This window comes from Pseudonaja textilis, chromosome 3, assembly GCF_049901715.1.
Source record: "Pseudonaja textilis isolate UNSWEBS1 chromosome 3, rPseTex1.2, whole genome shotgun sequence".
Classification (NCBI taxonomy): domain Eukaryota; kingdom Metazoa; phylum Chordata; class Lepidosauria; order Squamata; family Elapidae; genus Pseudonaja; species Pseudonaja textilis.
In genome coordinates this window covers 198594704-198621645 of record NC_141992.1, presented here as the reverse complement: position 1 = coordinate 198621645, position 26942 = coordinate 198594704, and the positions used below count along the sequence as shown (strand labels likewise).

General features: G+C 45.3%; 1 protein-coding gene across 1 annotated transcript in view; it reads left to right on the top strand.

Annotated features, from left to right (window-relative positions):
* The window catches only part of LOC113452797 (1-phosphatidylinositol 4,5-bisphosphate phosphodiesterase gamma-1-like), a 91628-nt gene that overhangs the window by 12737 nt on the left and 51949 nt on the right, over positions 1–26942 (top strand). The window contains 5 exon segments of the mRNA XM_087931836.1: positions 5583–5732; positions 13324–13417; positions 16011–16058; positions 22836–22920; positions 25350–25430. Of these exon segments, the coding sequence (XP_087787962.1) occupies positions 5583–5732; positions 13324–13417; positions 16011–16058; positions 22836–22920; positions 25350–25430 (458 nt within the window).

The following is a 26942-nucleotide window of genomic DNA, read 5'->3' as shown; positions in this document are numbered from 1 at the left end:
AATTTTCCTGCCAAAGATTTTAATGGAAACCTTACGTCATGGAGTGCCTGCAACACAGACAGGCACAGACACAAAGAGTTCAAACGTTTTGTCTCCCGACTGGTAGGAGGGAAACTATGTCCCTGTCTGGCCTGGCCTTCCCAACAGTTGTGGCCCTAGCCTGTCGTTCCCCCACCCACCCAAAAAAATGTTAAATGCAACCCAACTCTCTTTGCTCTTGTGCCGTCTCCTTGTTCCAAGATGAATTCCAGATCCTTCCTTCCTCTTTCTTTCTTTCTTTCTTTCTTTCTTTCTTTCTTTCTTTCTTTCTTTCTTTCTTTCTTTCTTTCTTTCTTTCTTTCCCTCCTTCCCTTTTTTCTTTCTCTTTCTCATCCCTCTCTCCCTATAATATCCTTCCTTCCTTCTCTCCCTCCTTCCCTTCCTCTTTCTTTCTTTTCTCTTTCTCATCCCTCTCTCCCTCTAATATCCTTCCTTCCTTTCCTTCCTCCTTTCCCCTTCTTCCCTTCGTTCTCCTTCCTTCCCTCCTTCCTTCCTCTGCTTCCTTCCTTCCTTCCTCATTCCAATCGCCTTCCTTCCTCCCTCCCTCCTCTCCCTTCCTTCCTTCCTCCTCCCTCCCTCCCTTCCTTCCTTCCTCCTTTCCTTCCTCTTTCCTTCCCTCCCTTTCTTTTTCTTTTCTTTCTCATCCCTCTCTCCCTCTAAAACCTTCCTTCCCTCCCTCCCCCTCTTTCATTCCTTTCTCTTTCTCATCCCTCTCTCCCTCTAATATCCTTTCTTTCTCCCTTCCCCTTCTTTCCTTCCTTCCTCTCCTTCCTTCCTCATTCAAACCACCTTCCTTCCTTTTCTTCCTCCTTCCTTTTCTCCTTCCTTCCTTCCCTCCTTCCCTCCCTCTCCTTATCCATCACCACTCTTGTCACCTTTTATACCCAGGGAGATGCATGCCAGTAAAACAGAAAAGTTAAAATACACAGGTGGTTAGAAAAGATGATACATAGATTTTAATCCTGAACTGGTTTTATTAGGCATAATACCAGTAAACCTTGATAAGAACAGTATATATTTAATATTGCATGTCTTAACAGCAGCGAGGATTATATTTGCACAATATTGGAAAATAAAGAAACACCGTGAGATGAAGAGATAATTAGGAAGATAATTGTGCAGATAGATTGTGCAGAAATGGACAGACTTACGCTGAATATTAAACCCAAAAAAGACACAGAATCTTATCAAACAGATCTCCTAGTATGTTTGATTGCTTATTGTACCCTAAGACTATTATTAAGTGTTGTACCTTATGATTCTTGACTCTGAATGAATAGAATAGAATAGAATAGAATAGAATAGAATAGAATAGAATAGAATAGAATAGAATAGAATTCTTTATTGGCCAAGTGTCATTGGACACACAAGGAATTTGTCTTGGTACACTGAGATCATTTGCACCAAGACAAATTCCTTGTGTGTCCAATCACACTTGGCCAATAAAGAATTCTATTCTATTCTATTCTATTCTATTCTATTCTATTCTATTCTATTCTATTCTATTCTATTCTATTCCCCTATTCTATTCTATTCTATTCTATTCTATTCTATTCCCATATTCTTTCCTTTCTCTCCTGTTCTGTTCTGTTCTATTATTTTACTAGCAGTTGGAAAAAGAGTTGACGATTAAGAACGCAATCTGTATTGTTACGCAAATTAAATATCCAGAGACAGCGCTCAAGTTCATTAAGCACTAATAACTGTATAAACAATAGAAAATTAATAAAATTTATTTTAAAGAAAAGAAAAGAAAAGTTAAGACCTGACTAAGCGTCAGTCAGGAAATATTGGAATCCTCCTAAAACACTTTCAAAAGGCCCTGATTAAAAAGGGCAGATTTGCAGCCCTGGGAGCGATAGGAGTTGTAGTCCATCCCATCCGGAAGGCCCCAGATTAGCGAAGGCTGGATTAAACTTCATCGTGGAGAAGGAAAATAGCCGGAAGGAAGAAGGAAGGAAGGAGAGGGGAAAGAGATAAGGGGAGAGGGACAGATAATTTGCAGGAGGGGAAACAGATGGGCAAGGCGGCTTCAGATGCACATCCGTTGGGAAAACCTGTGTAGAAAACCTTTGCAGAACCCGCAGTTTAGTTGCTCCCTTCCTAAGTTGAAACGAGAGCATTTCTGCGTGAAGCCGAAACAGAGTTCTACGGAATAGCAATAGCACTTAGACTTATATACTGCTTTATAGTGCTTTACAGCCCTCTCTAAGCGGTTTACAGAGTCAGCCCCCCAACAATCTGGCTCCTCATTTTACCCACCTCAGAAGGGCAGAAGGCCGACTCAACCTCGATCCTGGTGAGAATCGAGCTGCTGGCGGTGGGCAGAGTCGGCCTGCAGTACTGCATTCGAACCGCTGCGCCACCACGGAAATGGAATCTTTCTTACAGGTTTAGCATTGTGATGACCCGGGGCGGGACATAGAAATAACAAAGTCACAAAAATAGAATAAATTCCCTTTAATGCCTCCAACTTGGCCCCAATGTCCAATTATCCTCGGCTTGGATATCAAACTCTTAAAGAAAACAGTTTACGGAGGGAGTAAATGCAGTACGAACCCAAAGTAAAGTTAATTAGAAATTTAAAAAACCCAACACAAACCACACTAAAGTAATTAATACGGCAGGCCAGGATGATCAATTGCAGACTTCTACCAGGTAATGCAGCAACCACAGTTGGGAGGAAGCCAAAACCCAGATAAGCTTCAGTAAGAATAACGCACGTTTTGCTTCCAGCAACTTTGCCATGAGTAGTTTGTCCTTTTAAATAGTCCTCCCAGCTACAGCCCATGAAAGGGGATCAGGGCCCTTTCCTCCTCCCTAGACCACGCCACTCTCGTTTCTCCCTTATCCGCTCCTCCCTGTGTGCCCTAGGTTGAAGCGGTGATGGGCCTGGGTCTTCCTCTGAATGCCCATCCGGCTTGTGCCCTTCCCCAGTTACCTCCACAACTACCGGAGCCACACTTCTACTCCTTGTCAGCTGTTCCACCTCTCCCTCAGAGTCAGACTCCAAGAGGGGCATGACAAGTATTCAAAACCTTTTTGCGCGTTTTTGGTTTGCTGGCCTAGACGGGGTTCCTCGGGGCCCACTTTTGAGAAGGGACGGGGCCCTGTATGGAAATTGGCCCGATTTCTTTCCTTTTGTTACCGTTCTTGTATGGTGTGAGATTTCACGCACTCCTGAAGCCCTGTGGTAAATGCGAGCCGGTTGCCAAAGTGTCCCAAATGTGATTATAGGAGTGTGTGTATGTATGTGTATGTGTGTGTGTGTGTGTTTGCGCATACATGCACGCATCAGTCCATCTGTTTATCAGGCCCTGAAAATTATAGTAAAGAGAATGTATATTTAATTATCCATGTATTAACTGCAGCTAGAATTGTATTTGCACAAAATTGGAAACAAGAAGAGATTCCGACTGAAGAGAATGTGATTGGGAAAATATTAGAATGTGCAGCAATAAATAGGCTAACACTAGCCATCAAAGGGAAGGAACAAACTGAATATGATGTGATATGGGAATCATTTTATCCATGGTTGGAGAATAAATATGGAAGATAGAAATGAAAGAAGAGTAGCAAAAAATAGAATTAAAAATGTTAAGATGGGGAACGATACAAGAATTAGATATGTGACGTGATTAGTGCTAAGTAAGAATAGAGTATTAATATTAAGCAATGAATATGTATCAACTGTAATTGTTATTGCACAAGATGCTGCTAACCAGATGACACACCGTTTGAATGGAAGATGGACTGATTGTAAAAAATAAAAATAAAAAAAATTTTAAAGAAAAAAAATGGCTCCCAAATAGCTCTGGGGAGGTCCACCATAACTTCAGTCGTTCAACAACCAGTCGCTAAGCGAGGACTACCTACCTACAGCAGCGGGCTGTGCCCCTCTCTTATCTGACCGTTTCGCCCTCCCCAAAGTATTTCTCACATACTGTAAGAGAACGAGTGGCAGAACCCAGGTGAAAAACCCAGAGTTAAAAGAGGAGTCAGCCACAAATGGTCTAAATTCAATTCCCCGTTGAACGCCGTTATCCCTTTCTCTAACTCTAGCCAGGTGCTCACCTTAAATTGAGAAGGTACCTGTGCCTGAGCTTAGCAGCAATAAATCAGTTTAATTGGACTTCCACACGTGGACCTGATTTTTCACACCTGACACGTACCACTATATAGATTCTAGTACAGTGATTTTTCAGATTTCGACTAACGTGAAGCCGGTACCTATCTTCTGGGTCTCAGGAAGTAGGTCTGACAACGGGACCAAGTGATGGTGTGTTTTGTATTTGTTTTAGTAATATAATATATAAAAATTCTATTTCAATCAAACAGTGTGTCGTCTGGGTACAATTTTTTTTTAGGCAATCATAATCAAAGGTGTTTATAATAACATCTATCACAATAACATTAAAACGGTAGTAACAACAATATTTTGTTTGTCCATTTTAACAAATTTCCATTTTAACATTTATCCTTTTTAATGTCCCTTCCTTTCTAACTTCTGTTTTTATTGTCTGGCCATCGATGAAATGAGTCCCATGTCAAAAAGTATTTAGTTTCTTCTTTATCAATAGTAAGTGTTAGTCGATCCATTTCTGCACATTCTAGTATTTTCTTAATTAATTCTCATCTGTCGGGATCTCATCGCACTTCCATTGTTGAGCATATACAATTCTAGCTGTGGTTAATACATGTAAAATCAAGTATATAGTCCTTTTATCACATTTTTCTGGGGAAGGCACAGTAAGAATATATCTAGTTTCATGTCTATATGCTATTTTATCATTTTTTCCAACCAGGTATGTATTTTCATCCAATATTTTTTTAACTTGTGGACATGTCCACCACATATGAATCGGGTGCCTGATTATATTTCCAACGTTTAGCAGATCTATCCTTATACATTTTCACCAAACATTTTATACAGATTTTCTTTATATGCGGTTGACATAGTCACTTTAACATTTCTATCCCACAGTTTCTGCCGTTTGTCTAATTCTATTGCATATCCAAAAGTTTTAGCTCACGCAATCATGGTCTCTTTTACCTGCTCACTTTCAAGTTGAATACCCAATAAATAACAATATATTTTCTTTTATCGATTTTTTCATCTGTTCCAGTTCATATCTGGTCCAAAGCTGTTCACTCTTTATTTAAACCATACATTTTAGCATCTTTCTCATACCGAGATTGTATCTGCATTTGTGGCCACAATGCAATGTCTGTTCCTTGATTACTAAGTTTTCCTGCTCTGTTTTTAATTCCCCTTTTTCATTCAAAATATCTTCAAGTGGTGGAGTTGATGCCAGGCTCACCAGGCAGATTAGGGTCTAGTCCTCATGATGTTGCGGGGGACGGGGAGGTGGGGACAGGGAAGGCAGGCTGTGGTTGCAATTGGCAAACTTATGAGAAAGTGTGATTCACATCGCCAGGAATACCCAGGAGGAAGGAGGATGCCTCGACTGCATTTTTAACTGAATCTTTGTATGACTATGGGACTGACTCACTTCTTCTCTCTCTTTTTTTTTGTTCCACAGTGGACATCAGGGAGATCAAACAGATCCGACCTGGGAAAAATTCCAGGGATTTCGAACGTTACCCAGAAGAAGCCAGGAAGCTGGACTCAACGTTGTGTTTTGTCATCTTGTATGGAATGGACTTCCGGTTGAAGACGCTGAGTGTTGCCGGTCAGTGGAGGGTAATGTAGCAAACGCTTTTTGAGGTGGTGGGGGGGTGGAAACGCAGAAGCTGAAGCTCCTGACCCCACAGAGCAACCCCCACCACTCCCCAGCCTTAAAGGCAGGGGTGGGATTCTACAGGTTTGCACCTATTTGCTAGAACCGGTTGTTAACCTTCTAAGCAGTTCGGAGAAACGGTTGTTAGAAGAAATGACTGGGCTAATCCTGTGAGGAAGGCAGGAAGGAAACATTCTGGTGTTGCTGACAGAAACTGCCTCTCGGTTAATCCTTATTACATTCTTGGCAGAACTAGACTTCCTGTCTCTGGAACGTCTCTGGAGTTTTTTTTCCCCTCCTTTGCTAGTACTTTGCTTGTGTGGAGTGACCACTCAAAGTTACCCTGGCACTGAAAAAGTGACTTATGACCATTTTTCACATTTACGACTGTTGCAGCATCCCCACAGTCATGAGAGGCCAGGCAAGGAGATGCGTGCCTCGATGGGAGTGACGTTGAGCTGGCCACGTCCAGCCAATAACATGACCACCAAGCCACGCCCACCAACTAAACCACGCCCACAGAACCGGTTGTTTAAAAAAAATGGGATCTCACCTCTGCTCAAAGGCCTCTCCACAAACCCCCAGTTTTTAAACACCGTTGCGTTGTGCTTTTTGATGCGACTGAACGGGAGAGAGTGAATAGCACACAACCGAAGAGAGTTCTGATTCATTGGTCTTAGTTTTAGTCAGAGGTAGGTAGTTCTTGGCATAAAACTGGTTATCTTGGCAATGCAGGTAATCCTCGGCCACTGCACAAGTGGTTGCAAGTTGAGGACTACCTTATTAAATTTAAGTTCAGTATTAAATGTAACCATAAATATTTAAGTGCGGTGCTCCCTTGAGTTTGATTGGGTTTTTTTTGCAGACATTTCATTACCCAACTAGATAACAGCATCAGCATAAGCTCAGAGAGCACCAAAGAACCCACTGTCACCCTCCTCTTCCTCCTCCTTCCTTCTCCTCCTTCTTTCCACAAACCCCACTCTCTTTTACTACTGATGATTACCTAGTTGGGTCATGAAACATCTGCAAGAAAACAGCCAAGCTCAGAGAGTAACAAGGACCCCACAATCCTCCTCTTCCTCCTCCTCTTCCTTCTCCAATTCCTCCTCCTTCTCCTTTCTTCAAACCCTCCTCCTTCTAGCACTGATGATGCTACCTAGTTGGGTCATGAAATGTCTGCAAAAAAACCACCCAGCTCAGAAAGCACCAAGGACCCCACAATCATCTACCTCCCCTCTTCCTCCCCCCCTCCTCTCTTCCTTCTGCTCCTTGTCCTCTTCTCCCCCTCTCCTCCTTCTCTTTCCTCTTCCTCCTCCTCCTTTCCACAAACCCCACTCCCTTTTTCTACTGATGATGTTATCTAGTTGGGTCATGAAATGTCTGCAAAAAAACAATCAAGCTCAGAGAGAATCAATGACCCCACAATCCTCCTCCTCCTTCCTCCTCCAGTTCTTCCTCCATCTCCTCTCTTCCAAACCTCCTCCCTTCTAGCACTGAGGATGTTATCTAATTGGGTCATGAAACGTCTGCAAGAAAACAACCCAGCTCAGAGAGCACCTCATTTAAATATTTACAGTTTATTATATTTAATACCGTGCTTAAATTTAAATTAAATTAAGCACCAAGGAACCCACAGTTCTCCTCCTCCTCCTCCTCCTCCTCTCCTCCTCCTCCTCCTCCTCCTCCTCCTCCCTCCTCCTCCTCCTCCTCCCCCTCCTCCTCCTCCTCCTCCTCCCTCCTCCTCTTCCTCTCCACAATCCCATTCCTTTCCAGCATTGATGATATTCCCTAGTTAGGTCATGAAAAATCTGCAAGAAAACAACCCAGCTCAGAGAGCACCAAGGACCCCGCCTGGAAAACCAGAGCTACAAATATTGCCCTTTGTCAATACTTAAATGGAGTAAAAATGATAATAAAGATTCCCATGATAATAATACTTAACGGGTCAGGGTGATGGGAGCCTCGTATCGTGTTATACAAATTCTAAGATCACTTACGCAAAAGGTACCCCTTCAAGTCCCAAAGCATCTTTGGTTTCCAAAAGGCAACTCGACTTTCTCTGTTTTTTTTCTTGAAGACGTTTCGCTTCTCATCCGAGAAGCTTCTTTGGTTCTGACTGAATGGTGGCGAATGGAAGTAGAGAAGCGGAACGTCTTCAAGGAAAAACAGATCCATTTGCCTTTTGGGATAAACCCTAAACTGGATGACTTGAGAATTTCCAGAGGCATTTACCCATTTGTGTCCAAATTAAGACCATGCCTAGAACAGGGGCCTCCAACCTTGTCAACTTTAAGCCTGGAGGACTACAACTCCCAGAATTTCCCAGCCAGCCGCACAAAAATCAAGCTAAAATCACCCTAAAGTCCGGGGGCACAAGAATAACAAATCACCATGAATAATGCCTCCAACTTGGTCCCCAATGTCCAGCTATCCTCGGCTGGAGATCAAACTTTTCCAAAAACAGTCTACAAAGGGAAGAAATGCAGCCCGAACCCAAAGTAAAGATAATTAGAAATATAAAAAAAAAAAACCAACACAAACCACACTGAAGTAATTAATACGATAGGCCAGGATAATAAATTGCAGACTTCCACAAGATCACCAAGCAGTTGGGAGGAGGAGCAAAACCCAGATAAGCCTCAACAAAGATAATGCACGCTTTGCTTCCAGCAAGGTGCTGTCTGCAAACGCCCTTCTTATATCCCGTTCTCCCAGCTGCAACTAATGAAAGGGATCAGGGCCCTTTTCTCTCCCGTAAGCCATGTTGCTCCCTTCTCCGTTCCTCCCTGCGTGCCTTAGGATGAAGAGGGGGTGGCCCTGGGTCTTCCTATGAATGCCCAGCCGGACTGTGCCCTTCCCCAGTTTCCTCCACAGCCACCAGAGCCACACTCCCACTCCCTGTCAGCTGCTCAATCTCCCCCTCAGAATCAGACTCCCAACAAGGGCATGACCCCCCCTGGCTAGAACATTCCCCCACCCCACCCCAACCTGGTGCTTCCTGATAGCAGATTTGGCGAATTATCGCCACACATCTGGAACTCATAAATAGTCTGGCTTGATGTAATTCTGGAGTCGGTTGCAACCTTTCCCGGATCTAATTGCTGTTTTTAGCCGAGTAAACATACCCTGTCTTTGATTACATCCTGTTCAAAGCAACGTAGATTACACACTGCCTCTCCTACTAATAGCTTGCTATCACATTTCTTAAATTACACCCACGTTTGTTGTGGTTACCCAGTGTGAGCAGAAAGAGAGAGCGGCCCTCTTTAGATATCTCTACATGTGGTCCTCGACTTACGACCATGGTTGGAATCCATTGCTAAGGCAAGAAGGTTGAGAGAATCACGTCCATTTTTACGACCTGTTTTTGAAGTTGTTGTTAAGTGAATTTTAAAAGCTGGACAGCAAAGAAAATGATGTACGGGTAGAGGTCAAAATTTCATTGCTGAGCAAGACGGTGACCGTTTTTCACACTTATGACCGTTGTAGCCTCCCCCCATGGTCGCGTGGTCAAAATTCAGATGTTTGGCAACTGACTCATATTTGTGATGGCTGCAGTGTCGTAAGTGTGAGGACGGATCCCATTTTATTTTTTTGTAACTTTAAACGGTCACTAAATGAATGGCTGTATGTTGAGAACTACCTGTATCTTTCCTCAGGCTAGCCAGAGTTTTTATTTATATATATATCTAAATTATGTGTGTGTGTGTGTGTGTGTGTGTATGGTATTCAGCTTTGTTCGGGTATTTTCCCACGTCATTATAGTTGTGCTTTTAAAGTTGTAGCAACGTTTCGGCAGAATCTCATCTGCCATCATCAGGCTTCTGTATTGTGTTTGTCTGTGAGTCAAACTTTCACAGCCATTTCAGTTTTAAATTTGGGGCTAGCCTACTGCTGTGCCAGAATGGTTTTTTCTTCACCCTGATTGGCTGGGAATCTTGGTCTGTGTTTATTGGTCTTGGAGTTTGCTGTGTTCTGCTTGATTGGTGTTTCTTATATCTTCTCTCTGTTTTGTGGCTTTTTTTGTGTCTTGATTGGGTGGCAACATTGTGTTTCCTGTATTGGAGGCTTTTAGTGCAGCTTGGCTCCAAGTAAATGGACGGCTATCATTTGTTAGAAAGCTAGGTTTCATCTGGGTGCCTGGTTGGGGTGTGTTTGAGCTGGAGGTATCGGGTGTGGGTGGGGTCTGTTTGTGCCCAGGTGTTTGTCTGGCTTGTGGTGTGGAGAGTTTTTTTGTTTGAGAGTGCAGGCTTCCAAATGATTGACAGTCTGGTGGAATCATCTCTTCTATTCATGCTTTCAGGTCTTTTTTCAGAAGAAGAAAAAGCCATTCTGGCACAGCATAGGCTAGCACCGAATTTAAAACAGAAACGGCTGTGAAAGCCTGACTCACAGATGAACACAATACCGAAGCCTGATGATGGCAGATGAGATTCTGCCGAAACGTTGCTGCAACTTTAAAAGCACAACTACAATGACGTGGGAAAATACCCGAACAAAGCTGAATACCATATATACATACATATATACATACATACATACATACATACATACATACATACATACAGGTCTAGGTGTGTTCGGGTCTTTTCCCGTGCAAACACGAAGCTGAAAGCACCAGCCTGAGGATGGCGAGTGGGACTTCGCATTTCTAGCTGATGTGGGAATTCTGGGAGTTGAAGTCCACCCATATGAAAGGTCGACTGTATTTCTCTTCCACAATTGAGATGAAGTCCTAGAGAGGCCTTATGGAAGGGGAGCATTTCTGGCTGACTCGGGAATTCTGGGAGTTGGTCCACCCATCTTAAAGTGGCTGAGATTGGCTGTAACTCCTCTTCTACAATTGAGACAGAGTCCTAGAGGGGCCCTATGGAAGGAAAGCTTTTCTAGCTGACTCAGGAATTCTGGGAGTTGAAGTCCACAGGTCTTAAAGGGGCCATAGTTGCCTGCCCTTGCCTTATAGAGTTGATAGACATGTTACTTGGGAATGACCTTGAACACCAGAAAATACTACTCCAAGCTTCCCAACCTAAAATGTTCTTAGCCTACAATGGCCAGAGGTTCTTGTAATCCCAGCCTTTGAAGGCGTCAAATGAAGACCTCATCTCCTGGTAGACATCCAAGCAGAGAGAAGCTTGGTTGATACCAAGATCCCAACTTTTGAACTTCTCAGGTGGCCTCTGGCTCAAGAAGTCTATCTGCCAGGTGGTTGATGTATTTATGGAACAGGTTAAATTGGGAATAAGCCTCTCTTATTCCTAGACAAATCATTGACTTATGGGGCAGAATCCCAACAGAAGAGATTCCTTTTCAGGAGAAGAGCAGATAAGACATCTTTCTTGGTCAGAACTAGATAGGAGAGCTGCAAATCTTTTAAAGGGACCTTACTGGGATTTAATTTATGGACAGATAATGATAACAGCACTGAAAATCGTGATTTATGAGTGTTTTTTCATACTTACGATTGTGATCAAAATTCAGAAGCTTGGCAACTGACTCATATTTACGACGGTCGCGGTGTCCCAGGGTCTTTTGTGACCTGATAAGGAAAGTCAATGGGGAACCCGGATTCACACCACAACTGTGTGACTTAACGTTAACAACTGCAGGGGTTCACTTAACAACGGGCCCAGAAAGGTCACAGAATGGGCCAAAATTCACTCAGCCGGCTGTTTCGTTTAGCAAGGGAAACGTCGGGCTCCGCTGTCGTCGTAAATCAAGGACTACCTGTGATCCAAACGGATTTAATTCTGTTTATTTGTTCCAGATATTTTAGGAAAGGCGATTTCATTGGAGGGTTTGTTTTGCTTTTTTTAAAACAATTGATCGGTTTAATCTCAACACTTTCGACTTGGCGGTTCTTCGTCTGGTTTGCTTTTAGCTCTCGAATCTGTCCTTGGCAAGGCCCTCCCTCCGTGTGGGTGGCTTTTAGCCAACACAAATAAACTTCCCATGACTAACACAACAGAGAGAGAGAGAGAGAGAGAGGTGTGTGGTGTACCTGAATGCAGTTTTAAAGCATTGTTTTTAAGGCAGAATTAAGGAGTTCTTTCTGGCTGGAGAATTCTGGGAGTTGAAGTCCACCAGTCTTAAAGTTGCTAAGTTTGGGGGCCCCTGTGCTAGACTGTTGGCTGAAACAGGATGTGGGTCCGTCTCTTATCGGGACCGGGCGGGACCCCTGACGGCTTAACATCATATGGTCTATTTGTTGGGACGTCTCAGGACCCCTGAACGTAGGAATGGGATTAGGTCAACTAGGGGTTGTCATTTAGCTTGTTACGTGAAGCTAGGCGTGCAAGTGGATATTGAATGGGAGGAACAAGGTCTTAAGCTTGGGCCAAGGGGAAGCTTCTGAGATAGCAATAGCCCTTCCGACTTATACACTGCTTTACAGTGCTTTATAGCCCCCTCTAAGCGGCTGTAGAGAGTCAGCCTCTTGTCCCCCAGCAATCTGGGTCCTCATTTTACCGACTTCGGAAGGATGGAAGGCTGAGTCAACCCTGATCCAGTCAGGACTGAACTCCTGGCAGTGGGCAGAATTACCCTGCATTACTGCATTCTAACCACTGCACCATACCATGCCCTTCCTTCCTTCCTCCCTCCCTTCCTCCCTCCCTCCTCTCTCTCTCCTCTCCCCATCCCTCCCTCCTCATCCATCTTCCTTCCTTCCTTTCATTCTATTCTCCCCCCTCTTTCTCTCTTCCCATTCCTCTCTATCTTCCCTTCCTTCCATCTCCCTCCCTCTCTTTCTCTTCCCAATATTCATTCTCCTTCCTTCCTTCCTTCCTTCCTTCCTTCCTTCCTTCCTTCCTTCCTTCCTCCCTCCTCCTCTCCTCCCTTCCTTCCTCCTCTCTCCCTCCCTCCCTCTCTTCCCATCCCTCCCTCCAATATTCATTCTCCTTCCTTCCTTCCTTCCTTCCTTCTTCTTCCCTCCTTCCTTCCTTCTTTTCTCCTCTTCCCTCCCCTTCCTCCTATCTCCCTCTCCCTCCCTTCCCTCCCTCCCTCCCTCCAATATTCATCCATCTTCCTTCTCTTCCTTCCTTCCCTCCCTCTTTCTCTCTTCCCATTCCTCCTCTATCTTCTTTCCTTCCTTCCAACTCTCCCTCCCTCCCTCTCTTTCTCTCTTCCCATCCCTCCCTCCAATATTCATTCTCCTTCCTTCCTTCCTTCCTTCCTTCCTTCCTTCCTTCCTTCCTTCCTTCCCACTTAGCAGTAGCACTTAAGACTTATCTACCGCTTCCCAGTGCTTTCCATCCCTCTCTAAGCGGTTTACAGAGCCAGCCTCTTTCCCCCAACGATCAGGGTCCTCATTTGACCCACCTGGGAAGGACGGAAGGACGAGTCAACCTTGAACCTGGTGAGATTTGAACTTCCAAAATGCCGGCAGCTGGCAATTAGCAGAAGTAGCCTGCAGTACCGCACTCTAACCACAGCGCCACCGGGGCTCAGGCAGCCTTTCCTTTCAGCCAGGAGCTCAGGGATAAATCCGTCCCTCCATTTGATTGTCCTCCGTCTCTTTCTGTTATCTTGTCTCCTTTAGCTTTTTGCGAGGATGACGTGACCCTCTGGGTGGCCGGGCTGAACTGGCTGGTGAGAGACACGCGGCAATCACCGACTCCTCTGCAGACTGAAAGGTATGGGCCGGCGGGGGAGGGGAAGCATCGCCAAATTTGGAGCGAACGATCCCACTCCTTTGGGGACTTTCTTGGAAGGGGCTCCCCTTGAACGGATTAAAAGTCTCCGGCTTGTCTTTCCTCCTCCTTGCCCCAGTTTAAGACGGAGTGTGTCCACACGGGTCCCCAGCCCAAAGAACAGTCTTGATGCTCCTCCTCAAAGTTTTCCAGAGAGGAATGGGGGGAGCTTGGAGGTCTTCTAGCCCAGGGGGCGGGGTCGCCAACCTTTTGGACCTCAGGGACCACCAAACTCATCATTTTAAATCCCACGGACCGGAGACCCTGGGAAAATCCCCCCCAAACAAGTCTGCAGGAAAATTCCCCACCCCGTTTTCCTACCGATCGATCGATCTTTATTTGGGATCGCAGGATACCATCTCCAGCTCCATTCTCAAGGGGAAAGAGAGAGAGAGACTTTTGGCTTCATGCAAGGAAAGCAGCAGAAGCCGCAGAAGTCTTTCTTTCTCTCCCCCAAACTCCGCCAGGAATGAGTCTTTGCCGACGCCGCCTCTTGGAGCAGGAGGCATTGCAGGGTCCCAAAGACTCAGTTCTGGCGGAGTTTGGGGGAGAGAAAGAAAGACTTTGGCTGCTTTCCTTGCGTGCAGCCAAAAGTAGAAGAAAGAAGCAGCCCGGTGGCCAGGCCAGGCGCGGGGCGCGAGTCCCCCCCCTCCACCCTTTCCCCCTTCCCCTCACTACCTCGTGTTACTCGCAATGTAAGCAACACAAGTCTTGTGTTCCTGTGCAGCCTGGATTAATTGTTTTTTTTTGGGGGGGGGGACATTTCTCTGCGGACCACCAAAACTTTCTCATGGACCACCAGTGGTCCCCAGCCCACCGGTTCTAGTCCAAAGAAGGGTGGGTCAACCCAGGGGTGGCATTCCAAAATCCCAGTAACCTATTCGCTGCCCAGTTGCTGGGTGGGCGTGGCCGTGGAGAGCGTGGCCTACTGAAACCCCGCAAGGACCATTTTCCACCTTCCCCAGAGTCTAGACGCTTCCCTTGGGCTTCTGGGATGGCGACAATGGCCTCCCCTCAGCTCCGGAGGGCCTCCAGAAGCCGGAAACAGGCCCGTTTCCGGACTTCTGGAAGACCCGTATTCCCTCCTTCCAGAGCCTCTGCGTGGACCCTGTGCTTACCTGCATCCAAAATGGGCCACGGGAGGAAAGGCGGTGGGGTGGGTGGGGCCAGCTGGTCGGTTCAAATACTGTTCTGACCCAAACTTTGTTCCAAGCAAACAAACACCGAACAGAGAAAAAAAAGCAAAACCGTTTTTCAGGCTTCTCTGTGGATTTTATTCATTCACAGTCAAAACGCTATGAAAACTAATTGTCTCTGATAAGAAGGAGCCTTGCCAAGGTGGTGCAAGGCTGCCTAAAGCACTAGATTAAATTGCCAAGAAATATTTCAAACCAATAGTTCTTCAAACCCAAACTAAGAGATCCGAACTTCCACAAGGCTTGAAAGGCAAGAATTTCTTTGCTTCCTGCAAAGAATCCTGGTCTCTCAGGCTGGCTTTTATCCCTTAAGGGAGGGGCAGCCTTACTCCCGAGTCTGCCTGTGCTGCTGCAGCTGCTCTTCCCTTCGAGCAGCCCTGCGCTGAGCACAGGCTCCTCGGGGGACTCTTCCTCACTGCTGCCAGCCTCCACCATCTCCAAAGGCAGCACTCCACTCCCTGGTGGTCCTGGCCCCATCCCTGCATCACCTGCAGGTCCCTCATCCGAGTCCTCGCTCTCCCAGGCCTCAGCCGCCCGCACCTGCTGCCGGCGAACCACAATAAATACCGGTTCGGCAAACCAGATGTAACTTCAACATCCGGGTCGCCCAAACCGGTGCAAACCGGCTGAATCCCCACCCCCCACCCCCGGTCAACCCATTCTCCGTAGCATCAGAAGGCAACCCAAGAAGCATTGGATGGAAACTACCGTATTTTTCGCTCTACAAGACGCATCTGCCCATAAGGCGCACTCCGGTTTTGGGCCTCCGTGAGTCCCACTTTGGGGGCTCCGCATGTCCTGTTTTTTCAGCCCGTTTTGGGCCTACCGCACATCCGTGAAGGAGGCCTCCACACAGTGGCCAAAAACGACCCGGAAAACAGGACTCACGGAGGCCCAGACCTGCTGCAGGACCTGGGTATACCTAGTTTAATGAAAAGAAGGACTAAGGGGTGACACGATAGCAGGGTGCCGATCTTTGAGGGGTTGCCACAAAGAGGAGGGGGTGTCAAACTATCCTCCAAAGCAGGGGTCTCCAACCTTGGCCACTTGAAGCCTAGTGGACTTCAACTCCCAGAATTCCCCAGCCGGAGAGGAGAAATTTGAGGAGTTTTTAAGGAATGGAGGAGGAACTTCTTGACAGGGAGAACAATTATCCAGCGGAACGGCTTGCCACTTGACGTTGTAGGTGTTCCATCCCTGGAGTTTTTAAGAAGGGACGGGAATGCTTGAGCGGGGTGGGTGGGGGTGGACTAGAAGACCTCTAAGTCCCCTTCCAACTCTTCTGTTATTCTGCCTACTGTAACGTACCCCTTTCTAAAAGTGCTTTTCTCCTCCTTCAGATGGCTGAGGAAGCAGTTCGACTCCATGGACCGATCTAGAGAAGGCAGGTGAGTACATGAGGACCGTTTTCTCTTGGAAGGGCGTGGAGGCTTCCGTGGAGGAACTGGGGGGCTTTTTTGGGGGGTCCCCTTGAGAGGGGAGGGTTCGACACAAGCAGCCACAGCGAACAGCCCCTGGCAGAAACTTTCCTATTAGTCCCTTGAGTTACGAGAATCTGGACGGGCCGACTGTCATTTGCTTGGTCAGGTGAAGCTTGACGGATTCTGGGGGAGGTTAGCTTTGCGGTGGTTTCTGTAGTGGTGGTAGTGGGTCCTTGTGGCCCCCTGAGCTTGGTGGTTCTCTGGCAGATGTTTCACGACCCAAGTAGGTAACATCATCAGCGCTAGAAGAGGTGGAGATGGCAGAGAGGAGGAGGAGGAGGACGACTGTAGGGCTTTGGTGGTCTCTGAGCCTGGTGGTTTTCTTGCAGACGTTTCATGACCCAACTAGGTAGCATCATCGGTGCTAGAATGGAGTGGGGCTTGTGGAGAGGAGGAGGAGGAGGAGGATGAAGAGGAGGAGGAGGAGGAGAGCGACGACTGTGAGGTGTTTACTGCCCTCTGAACTTGGTTTTCTGCTTGCAGACATTTCATGACCCAACTAGGTAGCATCATCAGTGCTAGAATGGAGGGCTTGTGGAGAGGAGGAGGAGGAGGAGAGGAGGAGGAGGAGGAGCAGGAGGAGGAGGAGAGGAGGAGGAGGAGGAGGAGGAGGAGGAGGAGAGCAACGACTGTGGGGTGTTTACTGCCCTCTGAACTTGGTTTTCTGCTTGCAGACATTTCATGACCCAACTAGGTAGCATCATCAGTGCTAAAATGGAGTGGGGCTTGTGGAGAGGAGGAGGAGGAGGAGGAGGAAGAGGAGGAGGAGGAGGAGGAGGAGAGCGACGACTGTGGGGTGTTTACTGCCCTCTGAACTTGGTTTTCTGCTTGCAGACATTTCATGACCCAACTAGGTAGCATCATCAGTGCTAGAATGGAGTGGGGCTTGTGGAGAGGAGGAGGAGGAGGAGGAGGAGGAGGAGGAGGAGGAGGAGGAGGAGGAGGAGGAGGAGGAGGAGGAGGAGGAGAGCGACGACTGTGGGGTGTTTACTGCCCTCTGAACTTGGTTTTCTGCTTGCAGACATTTCATGACCCAACTAGGTAACATTCTCAGTGCTAGAAGAGAGGAGAGGTTTTAGAGAGGAGGAGGAGGAGGAGGAAGAAGAAGAAGAAAGAGAGGACTATGGGGTCCTTAGTGTTTTCTGAGCTTGATCTTTTTCTTGCAGACCTTTCATTACCAAACTAGGTAATTTCATCAGAGAGTCACACAGAGCACTTAAGGGTGTACGAATGTGTGTTGTGTGCAGATGTTTCGTGACCCAAATAGGGAACATCATCAGTGCTAGAAGGCAGTGGGGTTTGTGGGGAAGAGGAGGGGGAGGACCGTGGGATCCTTGGTGGTTTACTTTCAGACGTCTCCTGGCCCTACTAGGTAACATCATCAGTGCTGGAAGGGAGTGGGGTTTGTGGAGAGAAGGAGGAAGAGGAGGGCTGTGGGCTTCTTGCTGTTCTCCGAGCTTGGTTGGTTTTTTTTTTTTGCAGATGTCTCATAATCCTACTAGGTAACATCATCAGTACTAGAGGGGAGTGGGTTTTTTTTGTGGGGAGGAGGGGGCATATGAGGCACTTGGTGCTCTCAGAGCCTGGTGGTTTTCTTGGAGACGTTTCATTACCAAACTAGGTAACATCATCAGTGCTAGAAAGAAACAGGGTTTATTTACAAGTGGCTTGTCTTGCCAGTGTTGGAATTCTGCTTTCTTCTTAGCAGTTCCTTGATTAAATTGTTTTTTTTGCTCAAATTGTTGGTCTGGTGTTAAACAAACCACAACCTAGTGAAGGAACTACCACAAACATTTCCCACCAATAGTGACAGTGCTGGATCCCCGTGCTTCGCTACAAAACTATGCGGCCGGGCTTAGTTTTTGGGAAGGAAAATAAGGAGGGAAAAAATTCTGCCTCTGCCTGCCAGCATCGTATTCATCTGGCTGACGTCCTGTCAGTGTGTGAGAGAGTGGAGGGCTGTTTGGAAACCGAAAGAGTATTTGCTGTGTGAGTAAGAAGGAGACAGCAAGGAGCCTGGGCTTGGCTTAGCTCAACTGTTCTGTACTAAAGCTGCTTGGTGCTGTGAAACTGCAACTCCTCTGCTTGTGTTTTGCATTTGGAAGAGATTTCTTTTCAGGTGGAGAAGGGGAAATAATAGTAATAATAATAGTAATAGTAATAATAATAATAATAATAATAATAATAATAATATAATATAATAATAATACTCTGAGGATGATGATGAATGATATTATTATTATTTTATTACATTTTGAAAAACCCTTTCTTAATGAGTCCCTAGAAGCCGAGAGAAACAGACAGGCCCAATTTCAAGTTTGTAGGCCTTACAGAGTCTGGAGATTTTGTGATGATGCGTGAGGGGCATTTCGCTTTTATATATATAGAAGATAAGACATATAAACAGAGAAAGAAACCCACTTCCTTCAAGCACTGATGATGTTACCTAGTTGGGTCGTGAAACGTCTGCAAGTTAACAGCCATGCTCCGATAGTACCAAGGACCGCCCAGTTCAACTCTGAGCTATAAATATTCTCTTCTAGCGTTTACAGGGACTCTAAATTTGGCCCCCTCTTAGCCCTTCTTTGAGTCGACCATTCCTGATGCAGGAACAAGGAGAGATTCAACCTGGAAATAAGGAGAAACTTTCTGACAGTGAGAACAATCAACCCCTGGAACAGAAGTTGCCTTCGGATGTTGTGGGAGCTTCATCCCTGGAGGCTTTCAAGAAGAGACTGGACTCCCATCTGTCAGAAATGGTGTAGGGTCTCCCGTTTGGGCGTGGGGTTGGACTAGATGGCCTGCAAGGTCCCTTCCAACTCTGATTATCTGAATTCTGGGAGTTGAAGTCCACAGGTCTTAAAAGTGGCCAAAGTTAGATATACCCACATCCCTGCTCCAAACCAACAGACTTCGGAACAAAATCGGAAAAAGCCAAAACGTCAGGAAGGTGGGGGCGTTGACTGGGTATTCCCCCCCCTCACTCACTCCCCCCCACCCCAAGAAGCCATAAACAGGATGTGGGAGCAGGAAAGGGAGGAGGAAATGGGTGTGGAGATAGGAAGTGATGTGGAGCTGGACCAGAAGGAAGCGAGGGGTCCAGAAAATAATATTTTTTTCCCAGCCAAAGCAGAGCATAGAATCGCACATTCAAACCAAAGGGAGCGTGTGGTTCGCTCCACCAAGGTTACTTAGCACAAAGCAAAGTCACAAGGACTGCTTTTTGTTTAATATTTAACTCAGTTTAATCTTGCTCAACATTCTTTTAAATCCATTGCTTTATTTTAACCCGCAAAAAAAAGGCGGGGGGAGAAAAAGTCAAAATTCACTTTCTGGGATCTTCTCCAACAAAGCATCTCTTGGGCTGCTGCTGTTCTACCCAAGAGAATTAGTCCAAACTCATAATTATATCTATTTTTTATTTTAAATATAAAATAAAGGTTATTTGAGATTCATACATTTAAAACATTTAAAAACATACAAATATATAAACAAATATATATACGTTTTCTTAAGTTTTCATGGGTACTTACATGTATGGCATTCAGCTTTGTTCAGGTATTTTCCCACGTCATTGTAGTTGTGCTTTTAAAGTTGTAGCAACGTTTCGGCAGAATCTCATCTGCCATCATCAGGCTTCTATATTGTGTTCATCTGTGGGTGTTCATATGTATGTATGTATGTATGTATGTATGTATGTATGTGTATGTATATATATATATACATATACACACACACACACACACATATATACATTTTGCAGCAGGTATTCTGCCTTGTTACAATACCTTCCTCGTTCTTTGAATGTTTTAATTTCACAGAATACTTTATGATTAAACGCACGTCTTCCATAATTTCATAACTTATCCAGTTGTTAAATATTGCTTTTTCTTTAACCATTCATACCAACAATTCCAAATTTTATGATAGTCACTATCTTTGTTGTTTTTTAATAATTTAGTTAGGCTATCCATCTCTGCACACTTGTGAATTTTTTTTTAATGACCATCTCCTCTGAAGGGACAAGTAGACAGTTTCCAATTTTGTGCATAGCTTATTCTGGCTGCCGTTATAATGTGCAAGATTAAATATTGATATATTTTTTTTCTATTTTTAAATCTATCATACCCAGCAAGAAGGTTTCAGGTTCAAGTTTTACATCTTGTTTAGTTATGTTTAGACTCCATTTTTTAATGTTTCTCCAAAACTTCTGGGCATAAGGAAACTCATAATTTTAAATCCTGTGGACCACTAATATGAATTTTGACTGACGGTGGCTTGCTGACATTGGTGAGAGAGAGAGAGAGATATCTGATCTAATTTCTCTCTCTCTCTCTCTCTCTCTCTCTCTCTCTCTCACACACACACACACACACACACACACACACACGCATAGGGGTGGGATTCAAATTTCTTAACAACTGGTCCTGTGGATGTGGCCTAATTTGTGGGTGTGGCTTGGTGGTCATGTGACTGGCTGGGCATGGCTTGTATGTAAATACTATAAATATGTAAATATTGATTTTTTTATTAAAAAAGAGCAACTTTTACCCAAAATCAGGCAAAGCTGGCAGGTAGATTGAGTTGCACACAGAATCACAGATTCACTCAAAGCTGTCTTTCTCGCATCGGCTACCTGAGTCTGTCACATAACATTCGCTAGCAAGCAAACTCACAAAATTAACTCACAACGCACTCCCTTTTAAGACTGATGATGTTACCTAGTTGGGTCATGAAACGTCTGCAAGAAAACAACCAAACTCAGAGAGCACCCAGGACCCACTGTTGAGATTGGCTATCTTGGTAACAAAACCTCTGTAAGAAAGCAGGGAAACTACCTCTAAAAGGGATTAAGAAATATGAATGGATGGATAGATAGATAGATCAATATGGATGCTAGCTAGAGAGAGAGATAGAATAGATAGATAGATAGATAGATAGATAGATAGATAGATAGATAGATAGATAGATTATCTATCTATCTTCTATCATTTGATGGATGGATGGATGGATAGATAGATAGGATAGGATAGATTGTCTATCATCTATCTGTCATCTATTATTTATATCAGATAGATAGATAGATAGATAGATAGATAGATAGATAGATAGATAGATAGATAGATAGATAGATATAGATAGAGATAGATAGGTACAGATAAATAGAGATAGATAGATAGATAGAGAGAGAGAGAGAGGTAGAGAGAGAGATAGGTATAGAGATAGAGGTAGATAGATAGATAGATAGATAGATAGATAGATAGATAGATAGATAGACAGATAGATAGAGACAGATAGATAGAGATAGATAGATAGAGATAGATAGAGATAGATAGGTATAGAGATAGATAGATAGATAGATAGATAGATAGATAGATAGATAGATATAGATAGAGACAGATAGAGATAGATAGATAAATAGATATAGATAGAGACAGATAGAGATAGATAGATAGATAGATAGATAGATAGATAGATAGATAGATAGATATAGATAGATAGAGATAGATAGATAGACAGACAGATATAGATAGATAGATAGATAGATAGATAGATAGATAGATAGACGGACGATAGACAGACAGACAGACTCAGTGACCAGCAACAAACCCTCTGCTGCAAACCCCTCCCTTTTGTCGGAGGGGTGTGGCCGTTGTCCTAGCCAATCCGGGGGGTGCAAGGATGAAGAAGGTACCTTCATGTCCACCCCCACCCCCACCCACCCACCCCCGGCCACGAAATGTAACGCATATAGACACAGAACTGGAATGTGCCAACCGCCTCCTGGGCTGCCGTCCCAGGACAAATGTGTTTGCGCAAACAAAGTCGTTACGCAAGAAAGAGCCCCACCTGGCTTGACCTGAATTGCCTTGGCATGAAATGTCTCAGGTAGGCATACCTGGTGGTGGTGGTGGTGCTCCTCCTCCTTCCTGCCCCTCCCTCCCTCCCTCCCTGGAAGGGATCCAGGTGTTTTTTTCAAAGTGAAAACAGATCTTTGGTCTTCCTGCCTGATTCCCGAGATACGCGGGGAAGAGATCTGGCAGGGCACCCTGCGAACAAACACACACCCACTACACACACCCACTACACACACACACACTACACACACACACACACACACACCTCTGGCAAGTCCCGGCCAGCAGTTTAGCTCTTCATTTCTTTTGATCGTTTCAAATGTTTTAATTTTATTTCCGAAGTTAAAATGCAAAATAAAAGTTTTAAAAAAGGAAGGAGAAATCAACTACCAGCCCACCAATGCTAACAATATTATATTCTTATATCTATCTATCTATATAGATATAAAAGCGAAATTACCACCCATCACAATAGCTCCAGAACCGTCAAGGGGGTTGAAGTCCACCCCTTTTAAATTTGCAGAGATCGGGGGACACTGACAAGAGAAAAATGGAATTAAACTAAAACCTGAAGATTTGATGGTGTGGTGTTTGTCCTCTGGACCCCCTCAAAAGTTTTATTTTCTTTGTGTGATGTGATGTAATCTCTAGAGGTTGGACAAGGCCTGCGTTCAAATCCTCTCTCCGCCACGAAGAGAGGTGTGCCACTATGGGAACGCCCCTTCCTAAGCTCCGAGAGGAAAGGGAAGAAATACGACGCCGATGGGGGGGCGTGACGGTCGTTGTGTGGCACTGAACGCACGTCCAACTTTTGTCTCCCTTGCAGCATCAGCCCCAAAGATCTGAAGACCATGTTACCTCAGGTCAACTACCGGGTACCGAATATGCGTTTCCTTCGAGATAAACTGGTGGTAAGCGGATAGCCTTAGCAACAGCTCTTACACGTCTAGACCGCTTCACAGTGCTTTTACGGCCCTCTCTAAGCGGTTGTAGAGAGTCAGCCTCTTGCCCTCCAACAGTCTGGGTCCTCATTTTACCCACCTCGGAAGGATGGAAGGACGAGTCAACCTGGAGCCGGTCAGGATCGAACTCCTGGTAGCGGGCAGAATCAGCCTGCAATGTTGCACTCTAACCACTGTGATTCCATGGCCCTTCCTTCCTTCCTTCCTTCCTTCCTTCCTTCCTTCCTTCCTTCCTTCCTTCCTTCCTTCCTTCCTTTTCCTTCCTTCTTTCCTTCTCTCCTTTCCTTCCTTCCTTCCTTCCCTCCCTCCCTTCCTTCCTTCCTACTTAGCAATAGTTCTTCAGACTTATATCCCGCTTCCTAGTGCTTTCCATCCCTCTCTAAGCGGTTTACAGAGTCAGTCTATTTGTCTCCAACAATCTGGGTCCTCATTTTACCCACCTCAGAAGGACGGAAGGCTGAGTCAACCTTGAGCCGGTCAGGATTGAACTCCTGGCAGTGGGCAGGGTCAGCCTGCAATACTGCAACTCTAACCACTATGCCACCACAGCCCTTCCTTCCTTCCTTCCTTCCTTCCTTCCTTCCTTCCTTCCTTCCTTCCTTCCTTCCTTCCTTCCTTCCTTCCTTCTCTCCCTTCCTTCCTTCCTTCCTTCTTCCTTTCCTCCCTCTTTCTCTTCCTCCTTTCCTTCCTTCCTCCCCTCCCCTCCTCCCTTCCTTCCTTCCTTCCTTCCTTTCTTCCTTCCTTCCTTCCTTCTCTCCTTCCTTCCTTCCTTCCCTTCCTCCCTCTTTCCCTTCCTTCTTTCCTTCCTTCCTCCCCTCCCCCTCCTCTTCCTTCCTTCCCTTCCTTCCTTTCTTCCTTCCTTCCTTCCTACTTAGCAATAGTACTTCAGACTTATATACCGCTTTACAGTGCTTTCCATCCCTCTCTAAGCAGTTTACAGAGTCAGCCTCTTGCCCCCCAACAGTCTGGCTCCTCATTTTACCCACCTCAGAAGGACGGAAGGCTGAGTCGACCTTGAGCCGGTCAGGATCGAACTGCTGGCAGTGGGCAGGGTCAGCCTGCAACCCTGCAACTCTAACCACTGCGCCGCCACAGCTCCTTTAGTACTTTCGCTTCTTTAATCCCCTTGCATGCTAGTCGAAGGGGGCGATGCTGTAGATGCGGAGTATTTGGATTTCTGCAAAGCGGGAGAGGCTAGCTATGCTTGTGACAAATGATCAAACATGGGTTGGCTTTGAACAATCACCACAGACTTATATATCACTTCACAGTGCTTTGGCAGCCCTCTCTAAGCAGTTGATAGAGTCAGCCCATTGCATTGAGCCAGCGAGAATCGATCACCTAGCTGTGGGCAGAGTTAGCCTGCAATACTGCGTTCTAAGCGGAAGGAAGGGTGGATGGAAGGAAGGAAGGAAGGAAGGAAGGATGGAAGGAAGGGTGGAAGGAAGGAAAGGAAGGAAGGAAGGAAGGAAAGGAAAGGAAGGATGGAAGGAAGGAAAGGAAGGAAGGAAGGAAGGAAGGAAGGAAAGGAAAGGAAGGATGGAAGGAAGGATGGAAGGAAGGAAGGAAGGGTGGAAGGAAGGATGGAAGGAAGGATGGAAGGAAGGATGGAAGGAAGGAAGAAAAGGAAGGATGGAAGGAAGGATGGAAGAAAGGAAGGAAGGGAAGGAAAGGAAGGAAGGAAGGAAGGATGGAAGGAAGGAAAGGAGGATGGAAGGAAGGAAGGAAGGAAGGATGGAAGGAAGGAAGGAAGGAAGGAAAGGAAGGATGGAAGAAAGGAAGGAAGGAAGGAAAGGAGGATGGAAGGAAGGAAGGGAAGGAAAGGAAAGAAGGATGGATGGAAGGAAGGAAGGAAGGATGGAAGGAAGGAAGGAAAGGAAGGATGGAAGGAAGGAAAGGAGGATGGAAGGAAGGAAGGAAAGGAAGGAAGGAAGGAAGAGCACTAGCACTTAAGACTTCTATACTGCTTCACAGTGCTTTCCATCCCTCTCTAAGCGGTTTACAGAGTCAGCCTCTGGCCCCCAACAATCTGGGTCCTCATTTTACCCACCTCAGAAGGACGGAAGGCTGAGTCAACCTTTGGAAAGAAGGGAAGGGAGGGAAGGAAGGAAGGAAAGAAAGAAAGGAGGGAAGGAAGGAAGGAATAGCCTTTAGAATTACATCCCGCTTCACAGTGCTTTTACAGCCTTCTCTAAGCGGTGGCCAGACTCAGCCTCTTGACCCCTAACAACCCGGGTCCTTGTTTTACTGACGTCGTCGCTGGTAACCGTTGGAACCGGAGTCTCAATATGTGGGAGGGATCCAGGTTGAGTGGGAGATTTAATCTGGTCTCAGCAAATTTAAATTAATTCTTCCTTTTCTCTTCTGGGTCCGGGCAGGATCTGGAGGTTTGTGGTGACATCACCTTCAGCCATTTCACACAGTTCTACAAAAACCTGATGTTCGATGCGCAGAAATCGGTAAGAATATATTTTAACATTCATTTATTTTTTAATATAAACATTCCATCTTCCATTAAACAGGGTTTCGTCTGGTTACAATTATCTCCGTGCAATAACCCGTCAAAATTACACGACAGTATACATTATTTTGATATTGACTCTCTAGTCTGGCCATCGCAGTGTTGTATATACGGTAATAAAACTTTCCATTTCTCCCTCTTAACTTATCTTCCAATAAAACTATAGTGATCACATTAAACATCGTAGGCTTAATCATCATATCAAGAACAATCATCATATGGTTTACCTCTCTATCTTAACATACGGTACTTTTCATAATTCACTAATCTCATTTTATTTCTAACTTCCTTTTTTCTTTAGAGTAATTCCCATATCGTGTCATACTCAGTAAGTTCTTTCTCCTTAATTGCCAGCGTTAGTCTATTCATTTCTGCACGTTCTAATATTTTCCTAATCACCTCCTTGTCAGTCGGAACCTCTTCACTTTTCCAATTTTGTGCAAATTACCATTCTAGCTGCAGTTGGTACATGAATATACTCTCTATATAAAAAAGCGAAATACCACTCGCGCATCATCACAAACTCTCCAGAACCGTAAAGCCTACAAACTTGAAATTGGGTGCGTATGATCCTCTTGGCTTCTAGGGGCTCACTAAGAGAAGATTATTATCAGAGCATTTAGAGTACATGTGAAACTCAAAAAAATTAGAATATTGCGCAACAGTTCATTTATTTCAGTAATGCAACTTTAAAGGGGAAACTAATATACGAGGTAGACTTATTACATGCAAAGCAAGATAGTTTAAGCTGTGATGTGTCACGATTGAGATGATGATGGCTTACAGCTCATGAAAACCCCAAGTATTTAAATATAAATCGGTAAGAACTTTTAGCCTCCATTGCAGGAGTGTTGTGTTGGAAGAGCAGGAGGAGGCGTCTGATCGATGTAGTCCTTGACTTATAACAGTTCATTTAATGATCAGAGTGACAACAGCATTAGAAAAAGTACATGCCAGTTGCCAAGCATTTTCGATTACGTGACCGTGGGGCTTCTGCAATGTCGTACCTGTGAAAAACAGCCATATTTTTCACACCTATGACGTGGCCACATCCCCGTGATCAAAATTTGGATGCTTTGGCCACCGATTCAACTTAACAAACGTGTGACCAACTTAACGACGGAAGTGATTCGCTGAACAACTGTGGCCAAGGCAGGTCGTAAAATGGGGAGCAGAACCTCTTTAATACCTGTCTTTGCTTAGCAACGGGAATCTCGGGCTCAGTTGTGGTCATAATGTGAGGATTACCAGCAGTTCCTTTTCTGACTTATACATTTGATTCAGAGGTGGGAACTTTCTACCGATAAAGCAGTCGAGTTAGAATAATAGAATGAATAAGCTGGAAGGGACCTTGGAGGTCCTCTAGTCCAGCCCCCTGATCGGGCAGGAGACCCTGGGCCATTTCAGACAAGCGACTCTTCTTAAAAACCTCCAGTGATAAGAGCACCCA